Source organism: Ranitomeya variabilis, chromosome 1, assembly GCF_051348905.1.
Source record: "Ranitomeya variabilis isolate aRanVar5 chromosome 1, aRanVar5.hap1, whole genome shotgun sequence".
Taxonomy (NCBI): Eukaryota; Metazoa; Chordata; class Amphibia; order Anura; family Dendrobatidae; genus Ranitomeya; species Ranitomeya variabilis.
The window spans coordinates 944,944,255-944,956,723 of record NC_135232.1 but is presented as its reverse complement, the minus strand read 5'-3'; the positions used below and the strand labels follow the sequence as shown (position 1 = coordinate 944,956,723).

Sequence of the window (12,469 nt, the reverse complement as noted above, 5' to 3'; positions counted from 1 at the left end):
GCATTTTCATTGGCACCAGGGGATCCTGCGTTGCTCAATGTGGATGCGTTTTTCCTGGCTTTAGGGTTGCTTTATGAGGAACCTAATTTGGAGATTCAAGCTGAAAAAGCTTTGATAGCCCTATCTCAAGGGCAAGATGAAGCGGAGATATACTGCCAAAAATTTCGTAGGTGGTCTGTGCTTACTCAGTGGAATGAGTGCGCCTTAGCGGCAAATTTCAGAGAGGGCCTTTCTGATGCCGTTAAAGATGTTATGGTTGGGTTCCCTGCGCCTACAGGTCTGAATGAGTCCATGACAATGGCAATTCAGATTGATCGGCGTTTGCGGGAGCGCAAACCCGTGCACCATTTGGCGGTATCTTCTGAAGAGACGCCAGAGAAAATGCAATGTGACAGAGTTATGTCCAGAAGCGAGCGGCAGAATTAGGCGTAAAAATGGGTTATGCTTCTATTGTGGTGATTCTGCTCATGTTATATCGGCATGCTCTAAGCGTACTAGGAAGGTTGACAAGTCCATTTCAATTGGCACTTTACAGTCCAAATTTATTTTGTCTGTAACCTTGATTTGTTCATTATCAGTTATTACCGTGGATGCCTATGTGGACTCGGGCGCCGCTCTGAGTCTTATGGACTGGTCCTTTGCCAGGCGCTGTGGGTTTGATTTAGAGCCTCTGGAAGTCTTTATACCTCTGAAGGGTATTGATTCTACACCTTTGGCTTGTAATAAACCACAGTTCTGGACGCAAGTGACTATGCGTATGACTCCAGACCATCAGGAGGTGATTCGCTTCCTTGTGTTGTACAATTTACATGATGTTTTGGTGCTTGGATTACCATGGTTACAGTCTCATAACCCAGTCCTTGACTGGAAGGCTATGTCTGTGTTAAGCTGGGGATGTCGGGGGGCTCATGGGGACACTCCTATGGTGTCCATTTCGTCATCTATTCCATCTGAGATTCCGGCATTTTTGTCTGATTATCATGATATTTTTGAAGAGCCTAAGATAGGTTCACTCCCTCCTCACAGGGATTGTGATTGCGCCATAGATCTGATTCCTGGCAGTAAATTTCCAAAGGGTCGTTTGTTTAACCTATCTGTACCTGAACATGCTTCTATGCGCGAGTATATTAAGGAGTCCCTGGAAAAGGGACATATTCGTCCTTCTTCATCACCTTTAGGAGCCAGTTTTTTCTTTGTCTCTAAAAAGGATGGCTCTCTGAGGCCTTGTATTGATTATCGTCTCCTGAATAAAATTACAGTCAAATATCAGTATCCGTTGCCTTTGCTGACTGATTTGTTTGCTCGCATAAGGGGGGCTAAGTGGTTCTCTAAGATTGATCTTCGTGGGGCGTATAATTTGGTGCGAATTAAGCAGGGGGATGAGTGGAAGACCGCATTTAATACGCCTGAGGGCCATTTTGAGTATTTGGTAATGCCTTTCGGCCTTTCTAATGCACCTTCTGTCTTTCAGTCCTTAATGCATTATATTTTCCGGGAATATTTGGATAAATTTATGATTGTGTACTTGGATGATATTTTGATTTTTTCTGATGACTGGGAGTCTCATGTTCAGCAGGTCAGGAGGGTTTTTCAGGTTTTGCGGGAGAATTCTTTGTGTGTAAAGGGTTCAAAGTGTGTTTTTGGGGTTCAAAAAATTTCATTTTTGGGGTATATTTTTTCCCCTTCTTCTATTGAGATGGACCCTGTCAAGGTTCGGGCTATTTACGACTGGACGCAGCCTACTTCTCTGAAGAGTCTCCAGAAATTCTTGGGCTTTGCTAATTTTTATCGTCGATTTATAGCTGGTTTTTCTGGCGTTGCTAAACCTCTGACGGATTTGACTAAAAAGGGTGCTGATGTTGCCAATTGGTCCCCTGCTGCCGTGGAGGCCTTTCGGGAGCTTAAGCGCCGCTTTTTGTCTGCCCCTGTGTTGCGCCAGCCTGATGTTTCTCTTCCCTTTCAGGTTGAGGTCGATGCTTCCGAGATCGGAGCGGGGGCGGTTTTGTCGCAGAAAAGTTCCGACTGCTCAGTGATGAGACCTTGTGCGTTCTTTTCGCGAAAATTTTCGGCCGCCGAGCGAAACTATGATGTTGGTAATCGGGAGCTTTTGGCCATGAAGTGGGCATTTGAGGAGTGGCGTCATTGGCTTGAGGGTGCCAGACATCAGGTGGTAGTTTTGACTGATCACAAGAATTTAATTTATTTGGAGTCTGCCAGGCGCCTGAATCCTAGAAAGGCACGTTGGTCGTTGTTCTTTTCCCGGTTTAATTTTGTGGTCTCGAACTTACCGGGTTCTAGGAATGTGAAAGCAGATGCTCTTTCTAGGAGTTTTGAGCCTGACTCTCCTGGGAATTCTGAACCTGCTGGTGTCCTTAAGGATGGAGTGGTTTTGTCTGCTGTCTCTCCAGATTTGCGACGTGCTTTGCAAGAATTTCAGGCGGATAGACCTGATCGTTGTCCGTCTGGTAGACTGTTTGTTCCTGACGAGTGGACCACTAGAGTCATCTCGGAAGTTCATTCTTCTACTCTGGCAGGTCATCCGGGAATTTTTGGCACCAGAGATTTGGTGGCTAGATCCTTCTGGTGGCCTTCCCTGTCTCGAGATGTGCGTGTTTTTGTGCAGTCTTGCGATGTGTGTGCTCGGGCCAAGCCTTGTTGTTCTAGGGCTAGTGGGTTGTTGTTGCCCTTGCCTATTCCGAAGAGGCCTTGGACGCACATCTCTATGGACTTTATCTCGGATCTCCCTGTTTCTCAGAAGATGTCTGTCATCTGGGTGGTGTGTGACCGTTTTTCTAAAATGGTTCATTTGGTGCCATTGCCTAAGTTGCCTTCCTCATCTGAGTTGGTCCCTCTGTTTTTTCAAAATGTGGTTCGCTTGCATGGTATTCCGGAAAACATCGTTTCTGACAGGGGTACCCAGTTCGTGTCTAGATTTTGGCGGGCAGTCTGTGCCAGGTTGGGCATTGATTTGTCCTTTTCGTCTGCATTCCATCCTCAGAACAATGGCCAGACGGAGCGAACTAATCAAACTTTGGAGACTTATTTGAGGTGTTTTGTGTCTGCGGATCAGGATGATTGGGTTGCCTTTCTGCCGTTGGCGGAGTTTGCTCTTAATAATCAGGCTAGTTCTGCCACTTTGGTTTCTCCTTTCTTTTGCAATTCAGGGTTTCATCCGCGTTTTTCATCTGGTCAGGTTGAATCTTCGGATTGTCCTGGAGTGGATGCGGTGGTGGATCGGTTGCATCGGATTTGGGGACAAGTGGTGGATAATTTGGAATTGTCCCAGGAGAGGACTCAGCAGTTTGCTAACCGTCGTCGTCGTGTTGGTCCCCACCTTCACGTTGGGGACTTGGTGTGGTTATCTTCCCGTTTTTTCCCTATGAGGGTTTCTTCTCCCAAATTTAAGCCTCGGTTCATCGGTCCTTATATGATTTTGGAGATTCTTAACCCTGTTTCCTTTCGTTTGGACCTCCCGGCATCTTTCGCTATCCATAATGTGTTCCATCGGTCGTTGTTGCGGAGATATGAGGTACCGGTGGTTCCTTCTACTGAACCTCCTGCTCCTGTGCTGGTGGAGGGTGAATTGGAGTACGTCATGGAGAAGATCTTGGACTCCCGTATTTCCAGACGGAGACTTCAATATCTGGTTAAATGGAAAGGCTATGGTCAGGAAGATAATTCTTGGGTAACTGCCTCTGATGTTCATGCCTCGGATTTGGTTCGTGCCTTTCATAGGGCTCATCCAGATCGCCCTGGCGGTTCTTGTGAGGGTTCGGTGCCCCCTCCTTAAGGGGAGGGTACTGTTGTGTATCCGCTTTTTGGGCTCCCCTGGTGGTTGCTGGTGGTACTGGTGACTTGTTTGCACTTTGCTTCTTCTGTTCACCTGCTTCCATCAGTGTTTGGGAGTTTCCTATTTAGCCTTGCTCTCCAGTCATTTCCTTGCCGGTCATCATTGTAACCAGAGCCTTCGGTTGCATGTTCCTGCTACTAGTCTGCTGATCAGCTAAGTGGACTTTGTCCTTTTGTTTTGTACCTTTTGTCCAGTTTGCAGTTTTTGTGATTCTCTGTAGCTGGAAGCTCTTGCGGGCTGAAATTGCCACTCCTGTGTCATGAGTTGACACAGGAGTCTTAAAGTAATTTCAGGATGGTTTTTTGAAAGGGTTTTCAGTTGACCGTGAAGTCCTCTTTTGTATCCTTCTGCTATCTAGAAAGTGGACCTCTCTTTGCTAAATCTACTTTCATACTGTGTATGTCTTTTCCTCTTAATTCACCGTTATTACATGTGGGGGGCTGCTATCATCTTTTGGGGTATTTCCCTAGAGGTAAGCCAGGTCTGTTTCTTCCTCTACCAGGCGTAGTTAGTCCTCCGGCTGGCGCGTGGCATATAGGAAGCCGTAGGTATGCTCCCTGGCTACTGTTAGTTGTGTGGTAGATTTAGCTCACGGTCAACTCGAGTTTCCATCACCCGAGAGCTCGTTCGTTACTTATGTGTTTTTTACGTTCCCTTGCCATTGGGAACCATGACATTAAGCCAGTACATGTCCGGGCCCATCTGAAGTTTGCTAGAGAGCATTTGGATGATCCAGAGGAGTTTTGGGAGAATGTCCTATGGTCTGATGAAACCAAACTGGAACTGTTTGGTAGAAACACAACTTGTCGTGTTTGGAGGAAAAAGAATACTGAGTTGCATCCATCAAACACCATACCTACTGTAAAGCATGGTGGTGGAAACATCATGCTTTGGGGCTGTTTCTCTGCAAAGGGGCCAGGACGACTGATCCAGGTACATGAAAGAATGAATGGGGCCATGTATCGTGAGATTTTGAGTGCAAACCTCCTTCCATCAGCAAGGGCATTGAAGATGAAACGTGGCTGGGTCTTTCAACATGACAATGATCAAAAGCACACCGCCAGGGCAACGAAGGAGTGGCTTCGTAAGAAGCATTTCAAGGTCCTGGAGTGGCCTAGCCAGTCTCCAGATCTCAACCCTATAGAAAACCTTTGGAGGGAGTTGAAAGTCTGTGTTGCCAAGCGAAAAGCCAAAAACATCACTGCTCTAGAGGAGATCTGCATGGAGGAATGGGCCAACATACCAACAACAGTGTGTGGCAACCTTGTGAAGACTTACAAAAAACGTTTGACCTCTGTCATTGCCAACAAAGGATATATTACAAAGTATTGAGATGAAATTTTGTTTCTGACCAAATACTTATTTTCCACCATAATATGCAAATAAAATGATAAAAAAACAGACAATGTGATTTTCTGGATTTTTTTGTCTCAGTTTGTCTCCCATAGTTGAGGTCTACCTATGATGTAAATTACAGACGCCTCTCATCTTTTTAAGTGGTGGAACTTGCACTATTGCTGACTGACTAAATACTTTTTTGCCCCACTGTAACTGTGATTCTATTAAGTGTCATATCGCTGCAATCAGGGTCTCTATTTCTACATCATGCTGTTCTCAGATTAGCAAGCAAAACCTTGTGACCGATTCCCATTAAAATCCATGTAGGAATGGATGTAGAGGAGCCCAAAAAGGTCCTTTTAACCCATATGAGGAGACTAGCACTATTAAAGACCTGTGATAGTTGGGAACCCTGTTGGAGATTTTGCACTGGGGGCCACAAGCTTCGAGTGACAACACTAGCTACTATTATCAGATATATGGAAAATTCTGCATGTTAAAGCTGGGATAAATATCTTTAAATATGATTTTTGCTTTGCGTGAGAAACCTGGGACTGACATAATAAATATATAATATGTATTGAGCGATGATATCTTTCAGGCAGTCTATATATGTCTGAGAAGTGTCGGCAACCAGATGAAGTGGGGAGCCTCTGATATTACTTTTAGAGTGATGTCATCTGCGGAGTGGATGCACATTTGTAGTGAAAGGGAATTAATTATTTAGTCTGATAAATAGTAGTTACATATATTTTGCTGTAGAAAGAGCCAAGTTGAAAATGCACTTGAAATCTTTCTGCTGCTGTCTAGGGCTTCACAGTAATTTCCATTGATTGTATTTGAGGGACTTCTACCCTTCTCGTTAGAGAAACCTACTGGCTCTTACATTTCCTTGGCCCCTGAATTCAATATTAAGTTTCACATTTTCATTTTATCCTGAATTGACCTTATCAGTGGCAATACTGTATTGTACATATATATTGTGTGTTGTTGCTATAATTATGGTGTGTCTGAAATGTAGATCTAATATCTCCTTCAGGGATGAAGGGGGGCCTGATAAGATCGAGGATGTAAATGCTGTGAAACCAGAAGGCTGGCTGGACGGTGAGCCTCATCTGGTACCTGATCCAGAGGCTCAGAAGCCAAGTGACTGGTAAGAAGTTGTACGTGCTGGTATATTTGTTGATATCCTGCATGTGATTATTTCACGGAAAAACATTTTGAAACTAGAAATCCCCAGGGCTGCATAGACACTCCACTAATATATCAAGGATAGATGTTTAAAAACATATGTCCACATTTCACCTAATTTTAAGTAGATATAAAGGCAAAAAAATTGAGCAATTTTGTGCACAATTTGAGTAACTATTGCACTAAAGTAGAACTAAAACGTAATTGAGCTGTGGTATGTGGTCGTTATGACTGGTGATGGGTGGACTCGTGGATGTTTTGGTCAGTGAGGGTTCAGCCGAAGAAAAAGTTCAGTTCGGGTACCAGACTTCAAACCCAAACCCTGACTCCTTTCAAATGAATGGGTGGCCCAAACATCCGATGTTTCCCACACTGTCATCTGTGTGACAGCGTGGGAAAGCTCTGATTGCTGGTATGTATGTTACCACCGGTCAGAGCGCTGTCACACAGATGACAGCGTGTGACCAGCTGTAAAAAGGTTACCGCCGGTCAAATTTTCGGCTGATGAGACTACTACTCTCATCATCGTACGCCTTGTCTCGCTGATAGCAGCGTGAGCTGGCATTCGATGCTGAGAGTATTCATTAGCCCGCGCCTGTGCAATAATCAAATAAAATTAAAAAATGGCGTGGGGTGCCCTCTATTCTTGCTAACCAGCCCTTAGCTGTCAGCTTTATCAAAAATATAAGAGACCCCCAAGCCATATATTTTTAATTAATTATTTAAATAAATCATTTTTTAAAAACCGCATGAGGTTCCCCCACTTTTTGGCAACCAGCAATACTAAAGCAGACAGCTGAGTGCTGGTCTTCTCAGACTGGAAAGGGGCCATGGATATTGTCCCTCCTCAGCCAAAAAATAGCAGCCTGCAGCCGCCGGGACCGCACTTCTTTTTTTTTTGCACAGTGTGCATCGGCCAATCACACCCATTCCAATACTTGACATAGCTGTGATTGAGCCGGAAGTGTCTACACAGTAAAGCTCTTTGATTGTCAGCGCTGCAGTCTTTCTGCAAGCTTTGTTCAGGCTGCCGAACCCGAACAGTAACACTGACTTCCGGGAGAAGTCCGTGTTCGGGGGCTGTGCAGGCAGGGATTCAGTGCTATAAAACAATGTAGAAATAATTGATTGTTCCAGCACTCAGCAAGATTTCAGTGATAAAAACAATGATATATTAAAAAAGCATGAAAGTTCATCTGTGCAATCATTATATCAATGTAGCGTTTCCATAAATGTACTGAGCCCCAGAATAAAGTTATCATATTGTTTATACTGCATAGTGTACACCATTAAGACAGAACCAAAAAACATTGGCGAAATGGTGGGGGTTTTTTTTACAATCTCTTTATCCCAAGAAAAAATTGATATGTTATATAATCCATTATATATATTCCAAAATGGTGACATGAAAAATACAACTTGTCTTGGAAAAAAACATGCTCTTATACAGCAATGTCAATGGAAAAATGAAAAGCTCTGGCTTCAGGGTGTATAGATGAAAAAGTAAAAATAAAATGCTATGTCATTAAGGTGTAAACTAGGCAACATTTACATTGGGTCACCAAATGTACAAATCTCTGGACATTAATACCAGCTGTAGTTCAGCATCAATATAACACATTGTTCTACAAAGGTCCTTAACTTTTCATGTACACTATACTGACATATGAACAGAAGTGAATTTACTCGTATTGTAATTTACAAGCTGGAACTTTTTAATGCAGTTCCAGCTAAAAATTGCAATTCTTTGCTGGCAAAAACCTTACCAGACATCCTTGTGAGGTGTAATGGGCTTGGTGGTAGAATCACTGTGCCAAGGCCTATGGAAAGCCTGGAGGGGCGTATCTAGGTGCCTCACCAAGTCTGACCTAGGATACACGGCGGCTGATGATACCATGATCCTAGGAGAGACAAAGAAGGTGAGACCAGATGCTACTCCAAGACTGACCTCAGGAAGATGGCAGCTTACCCCCTAGCAACAGGTAGCAGGAACGACCCAGAGGAAGGAACAGTAGATGCAGGCAGGCACTGTAGGAACACAGGAACCACGGATACAAACTAGACTGGCTGATGTACAGTTGAGCACTGGTAGGTGTGAACTGGACCGGCTGATGTACAGAATAGTGCTGGCAGGTGCGGACTGGACTGGCTGATGTACAGAATAGCACTGGCATGTGCGAACTGGACCAGCTGATTTACAGATGAGCACTGGCATGTGCAGAATGGACCGGCTGATGTACAGATGAACACTGGCAGGAGCGGGTAGGCAGGCGGGCAGGGCTAATAGCCAGGCAGGTGGGCACGGCTGATATACAGGCAGGTATACAGAAACACGAGCACTGGGACCTGAAAACTAACAAGAGTGTCTAGGAACAAACTTACAACATTGCACAGGCACCTCCCATCAGGTAGAGGTGCCTTATATACGGTAATGTGTGTCTCCGAGCCATTGGCTGGGGACACTTTAGGATGGCGCGTGATGTCCCTTTAAGAGGACGGGACCGTTCGTTCCCTAAGCACAGTGCCCGGGTATCTGCGCACTTTGTGCGCTCCCCGGGTATCAGCAGACGGAGAGGGAAGGATGCCGCAGCTATGAGTGAGTCGCTGTCTCTGCAGGGAGAGAGAGGCAGAAGGCATAGGCACTAGCTCTACATGAGGGTTTTATCAGCAGCCTGCTGAATTTTGGGAAGATATTAGTATAACTGAATGACAGATAATAATAATAATCTTTTTATTTATATAGCGTCAACATATTCCACAGTGCTTTACACACATTATGATTGCTGTCCCCGATGTGGCTCACAATCTAGAATCCCTATCAGTATGTCTTTGGAATGTGGGAGGAAATCGGAGTGCCTGGAAGAAACCCACGCAAACACGGGGAGAACATACAAACTCCTTGCAGATGTTGTGCTTGGTGGGATTTGAACCCAGGACCCCAGCGCTGCAATGCTAACCACTGAGCCACTGTGCTGCTGTGACAGATGAAATTCTATGTTGTAGTTTATGTATAATATCAGCCATGAAGATATAGTGCAATGTTTTCCATGTATATGTATTATTTCTGTGGTATTACAATGTAATGAAGGGCCCATATGACATTGTTAGGAATGAAGACATGGATGGCAATTGGGAAGCTCCTCTAATTTCAAACCCGAAGTGTAAGCCTGCACCTGGATGTGGAGAGTGGACACCCCCACTCATAGACAATCCTAATTACAAGGGACAGTGGAAGCCTCCTATGATTGAGAACCCTAATTACCAGGTGATTATTCTGTATGGTCAATACTAGTTTTTACTCTGTTATATTTTATACCAGATCTGAATTTTTTTTTTTTGTACAGGGAATTTGGAAACCACGTAAAATCCCAAACCCACATTACTTTGAGGACCTCAATCCATTCAGAATGACGCCTTTTAGTGCCATTGGTTTGGAGCTATGGTCAATGACATCTGATATCTATTTTGACAACTTTATTATCTGTACAGAGAAGGAAGTGGCAGACCGTTGGGCTTCTGATAGCTGGGGACTGAAGAAACTGGTGGCCAGTGCCAATGAGGTTTGCTGTATACCTATATGTATTTATCTCTGTGTGTGTCTGTAAGGATATATTTAAAATATACAGTGATTAATTTACACGGCCCCATATCACATATTAAACTCCCCATCCTACTGTAAGGTGGCAGCTGGACAGGTCGTGGACGGCAGGCATGTGTTCCTGAGGTGCAAAGCCTCAGTTAGGACACAGAGAGGCAGGCTCCAGCCACATAGTGATGAGAGGTGTTTTAATGGGCCCGGATTATGGGTCTTGGTTTTTCGAGCAGCTGAAATTGTTGGGTGGGATCAACTGCTCAATTACCTCCAGTCCGGGTCTTGGAATGGCTGATTTAAAGCTGGTGCTGTCTCACTGGGTCCGTGTGTGTGCAAGGTAAGGAGGCCTTGTCTGTGCTGCTCAGACCTGCTGAAGTCTGAGAGTAAAGGACTGACATTTAAACGGGTGAGCCTATGCTTTATATGCACTGGATATTTTCTATTTTTGTTCTGTTATAACTTCTTTGTACCCGGGAGAGGCTGTTTTATTTTGTGAAATCAAACGGTTTATGAATATTTAAGAAACCGCCCATTTGTTTGAATCGACAAACTGAATCCTGTGTGTGAACCAGTGTCTACCATAGAGCCGATCCCTCACAATATACATGCATACAGTGGGTGAAATAAGTAATAAGTAATAAATATATTTCTAAATTTCATTGACATGAAATTCTCACCAGATGTCGGTAACAACCCATCCAATCCACACATAGAAGGAAATTAAACCATAGATGTCCATAAATGAAGTTATCTATATATATAATCGTCTAAGGGGCACTTCCATCTGTTTGTCTGTCTGTTTGTCTGTCTGTCACGGAAATCCCAAGTCGCTGATTGGTTGCGGCCAGTCCGCGAAATGGCTGCTTCCTACTCCCCTGCAGTCAGTGCCCCCTCCATACTCCCCCCCAGTCAGCGCCCGCCACCCACATAGCGTTTTAGCAGTCCGTTAAACCGACTGCGTTACACCACGGCATAATGCAATCTGTTAATGCTTCTATTAACACTGTGTGACAAACTTTTTACTATTGATGCTGCCTATGCAGCGTCAATAGTAAAAAGAAATGTTAAAAATAATTAAAAAAAAATAAAAAATGGTGCTATTCTCACCTTCCGACGTCCACCGATGCGCGCGAGCGGTGAGGCTGCCGCCAGCTTCCGTTCCCAGTGATTCATTGTGAAATTACCCATATGACTTAGCGGTCTCATGGCTGTGCTATATACTACGTGGCTCTGCTATATACTACGTGGCTGTCTGTGTTATATAGTACGTGGGCTGTGTTATATACTACGTGGCTGTGCTATATACTATGTGGCTGTGCTATATACTACGTGGCTGCTATATACTACGTGGCTGTGCTATATACTACGTGGCTGTGCTATATACTACGTTGCTGCTATATACTACGTGGCTGTGCTATATACTACGTGGCTGTGCTATATACTACGTGGCTGTGCTACATACTACGTGGCTGTGCTATATACTACATACTACGTGGCTATGCTATATACTACGTGGCTGTGTTATATACTACGTGGTTGTACTATATCCTGCACCCCGAACCCCCGACATCCAGCGCCCCGAACCCCCGACATCCTGCGACCAATTAGCAACAGATGCAGTCCAGCCACGAATTGACGCGGGATTTAAACCACGCTTCGCTGTGTGTAAACCACCAATCAGCGATATTGGCACGGGATTTAAACACAGCTTCAGTGATTGGTCGCGCACGGCCGGCCGCGACCAATCAGCAATATTGGCGCGGTATTTAAACACTGCTTCGGTTATTGGTCGTGCCCGGCCGGCCGCGACCTATCAGCGATATTGGCTCGGGACTTAAACACCGATTCAGTGATTGGTAGCTCACGGCCGGCCGCGAGCAATCAGCGATATTGGCGTGGTATTTAAACACCACTTCGGTCATTGGTCGTGCCCAGCCAGCTGCAACCAATCAGCGATAGGCGCAGTCCGGCCGCGAATTGGCGCCAGATTTAAACCACGCTTCGCTGATCGGCCAGCCGGGCACGACCAATCAGGGATATTGGCGCGTAATTTAACCCCCACTCACAGCGCGACGTACATACATACATACTGTACATATTCTAGAATACCCGATGTGTTAGAATCGGGCCACCATCTAGTGTATAATAATGAGAAATGACAGAGAAAAGTATTGAACACATGAAGAAAGAGAGGTGCAAAAAGCCATGGAAAGTCATAGCACCAGCTGAAATCTATCAGTAAATAGAAAGCAATCCTGCCACTTAATGAAAATAATATCAGGTGGGTCAACTGATGGCCTATAAAAAGGTGTTTCATTACCAAGGTGCCACACAAAATACATTTCATGATGGGTAAAACCAGTGAACGGTCTCAAGACCTTCGCAACCTTATTGTTGCAAAACACACTGATGGCATTGGTTACAGTATAATTTCAAAACTACTCAAGGTCACAGTGAGCACTGTAGGGGCTATAACCCGGAAGTGGAAAGATCATCAT

General features: G+C 44.7%; 1 protein-coding gene across 2 annotated transcripts in view; it reads left to right on the top strand.

Moving 5' to 3' along the window:
- CLGN (calmegin) overlaps positions 1-12,469 on the top strand; it is a 165,673-nt gene that overhangs the window by 130,992 nt on the left and 22,212 nt on the right. For both annotated transcript variants that reach the window (XM_077279222.1, XM_077279216.1), the window contains exons 9-11: positions 6,228-6,341; positions 9,488-9,644; positions 9,724-9,939. In XM_077279222.1, the coding sequence (XP_077135337.1) occupies positions 6,228-6,341; positions 9,488-9,644; positions 9,724-9,939 (487 nt within the window). The remainder of the gene's footprint in view (positions 1-6,227; positions 6,342-9,487; positions 9,645-9,723; positions 9,940-12,469) is intronic.